The sequence below is a fragment of the Aplysia californica genome, unplaced genomic scaffold (assembly GCF_000002075.1).
Source record: "Aplysia californica isolate F4 #8 unplaced genomic scaffold, AplCal3.0 scaffold00643, whole genome shotgun sequence".
Taxonomy (NCBI): domain Eukaryota; kingdom Metazoa; phylum Mollusca; class Gastropoda; order Aplysiida; family Aplysiidae; genus Aplysia; species Aplysia californica.
Genome location: NW_004797913.1, coordinates 259914 through 262856, shown reverse-complemented (window position 1 = coordinate 262856; position 2943 = coordinate 259914). Strand labels below are relative to the sequence as shown.

Below are 2943 nucleotides of genomic sequence, written 5' to 3'. Positions count from 1 at the left end.
GAGGAGGAGGAGGTGGAGGAGGAGGAGGAGGAGGTCGAGGAAAAAAAGGAATCACCAACCAAAGAGGAAGGACAACACGCGACCACCCAGGAGGAACAAAGACATTTGACAGGAGAGAAAAGTGACAGGCGTCAGAGCAGACTGGGCGAGGAGGAAGGACAGTCAATGATTTCCAAAAGAGAAAAAAAGAAGGCGATTGTTGGGAAAGAGGAGAAAAGGAAGGAGGGAAAAGCGACAGCGGTCAGTGAAGAGGAGATGGAGGAGGACGAGACGGGTAAGGTCGAACAGAAGCAAAAAGAAGAGGGAGAGAAAGTTGAAGGAAAGGAAAAAGTAAGAGAGAAGGAGGAGGAAGAACAGGAGCAAAAAGAAGAGGTAGAGAAAGGTGAAGGGAAGGAAAAGGTCGGAGAGAAGGAGGAAGAGGAGGAAAAGGAGCATGAAAGTGAGATAAAAGAGGAATCGCTGCAAGGAGCCAGAAGGAAGATCATCATTTTGCCAGGGAGGTACTATAAGAAGGACCACGATGAGGCTCAGGCAAAGTCCCGAAAACATGGCAGAGGCAAGAGGAGGACTAGGCGACTGTTGAGTGAGAGGGAGATCTCGGATCTAGTACTCGAGGTAATGCTTCACGAATACACGCTTGGTTCGTTTTTAGCTTTAGTGGAGGTTTTACGGCGTTCGCAGCTACATACGGTCATATGAGCGCCAAGGGGTGGATGTCAACAGAGAAGTCCTTACAGGGAATCGGGCTTACTCTGCTCACCTCTGTAGCTTCGACAGCACAAAATTGGTACTCTCAAGATTTTCCGTTTGTGACTACATTCATTTTCCCCCTGTAGTCTTCGTAATATTGTACAGAGTGATAAAAACAACAACTTTACAACTTTTTTTCTGAATATCTCTCGCAAAAAGCGTTCTAGAATGCTGTTATTTGGAACAGACATAATTCATTCAAAAGGAATTTGCTTGATATAAAATCCAAGAAAAAGAAACGTGTTTTGAAACGGAAACGGCTAAAAGAAAAAAAGCACTCAAAAAAACGCAAAGTTCACCAATGTTTAAAAATCTTTGAAAGGAAGTCGTGAAAAGATTAGTTGACCTTTTTCTTTATTTTCTCTTTGACATTATTTTTCCATCTCTGTGACATTTAAACAATATTTAATTTCTCTTACAGAGTTTAATAAACCTAATGATTTCATTCTGAAATTCCTAGAAGCAGTGCTCCACATTTTTAATGCGTCGTTCGAAATGTTCAGTGGCGCCCTAACACAAGGACCTGCTAAACCGTGAGTTTTTAAAGCCACATACACTGTACATGTTCACTAAGAAGTGGCTTCTAGAGACAATAGAGTGGGGTGCCCAATAGACAGCATTTTTGGAGTTAACATATCCCGCAGGGGGGAAATGGGCTTTGCACCAAACCAAATGTCACCGAGGAAATGATCCCTCTTTACAAGACAATCGACGAATCATGAACACATTGCCATGCTCTGATCCATTTCATCTCGGCCAAGCGGAGATGAACATGGTTTAGTCTTAGGTTAAGATCTGCCATGAGAATGCAGACTGTTGATGTGTAGGAAAGTCCTAGCTGCTGATCATCCACGGACAGATGTCTCATGGGACTCTGCTGCTGAAATCTGCACTCTGATGATGTTCAAAGGGCTGCGCATGGTGCGTGTTCGACCTGAAGTGGTCATTTTTTAAAGAACTTTTTAGTTCTGATTCGCTATAGATCCAAACTGACGGAACTGCTCTACTCAAGACACAAACGGTCTTTAGGGCACCTCAGCATTCTCTCCATGCCGTGTGCAGAACTTACCGAATGTCAGGGATGGTGAGTTTGTGGAGAGGTAATGTTCAATACAAAAAGCTCTCTGCTCTGTACTAAATGTAAGCACGATCTAAGCAGGCAAACAAAATTTGGGAAAGATAATATCTGCAGACTTCTGTTGACTTTTTAGACTGCTGTAGCTTGCAATATGGCGCGATTGTTACAACTTTTAGTGGTAGGCATAATGCGAACTGGTGCGTCATACTATGAAAATGGCGACAAGGTTGAAAATGGGTTGTTTTTTTAATGCGCTATATAGAGCAAAACCATTCAATGGACTTATCTAAAATACATATCAGACAAATTCCTTTTGGCTTCCAAGCGTTATGTTCAAATCTGAAACGCAAAACTTCAGTATGGAGGAAGATATTTAAAAAACAAGTTGTAAAGGGTTTTTTTTTTATCACCTTGTATTTACGCTTTCAATCTTGTTTCTGTCCATTACGTGGCCTTTTCAGGCAGAGACTGAGCCCATGCCCTATTTCTTTCCCTGGTATTTCTGTCTATCAGTTTCACGTGGCCTAAACTCAGAGTTCTATAAACTATTTATATCTGAGCTGACGCTCGGATCTTCTTCATAAAGACTTCATATATATGTCTTCCCTCTCGCCTTTTCAGAGAGTTACAATATAAAATGGGACTGAGTCGATATGCGGGTGCTCTGGGGTGGTTTGCGTCTTCTTTCCTATCAAACGTCTATCGTCGGTATCTCTTCTTCTCCTTTTTTGTGTTTGTTACTCTCTTGTAACACCTCTAATCTTCGGCACTTATATGACCTTATTGTGCTGCAAGTGCCGTAAAACTCCTACTAAAACAAACTTCATAAAGTCTTCATATCAGTCTTCCCTCTGGCCTGTTCAGAGAGTTACGCTATAAACTGTGACTGACTCGATAATAATAATGTTTCTGTCCTATGTAAACCAACACCCCCCCCCCCAGCACATGGAGAGCGAAGACAAAGCAGCACTGGAGGCCCACATCCCGGCTCTAGACTACAGACCAGACATACCGTCAGAGAGACCTGTGGAGAGAGTCGACGAGTATTTCGCCAAACACAGAATCATGGAACTTTGCAACGTGAGTGGGTTCAGGGAAAAAAAAGATGTGTGCTT

General features: G+C 42.7%; 1 protein-coding gene across 1 annotated transcript in view; it reads left to right on the top strand.

Annotated features, from left to right (window-relative positions):
• The first annotated feature begins 165 nt into the window (after positions 1–165).
• Positions 166–2943, top strand: part of LOC106011004 (cilia- and flagella-associated protein 251) — a 4824-nt gene continuing 2046 nt past the window's right edge. The window contains exons 1-3 of the mRNA XM_013087820.1: positions 166–274; positions 377–615; positions 2771–2937. Coding sequence (XP_012943274.1) covers positions 166–274; positions 377–615; positions 2771–2937 — 515 coding nt within the window. The remainder of the gene's footprint in view (positions 275–376; positions 616–2770; positions 2938–2943) is intronic.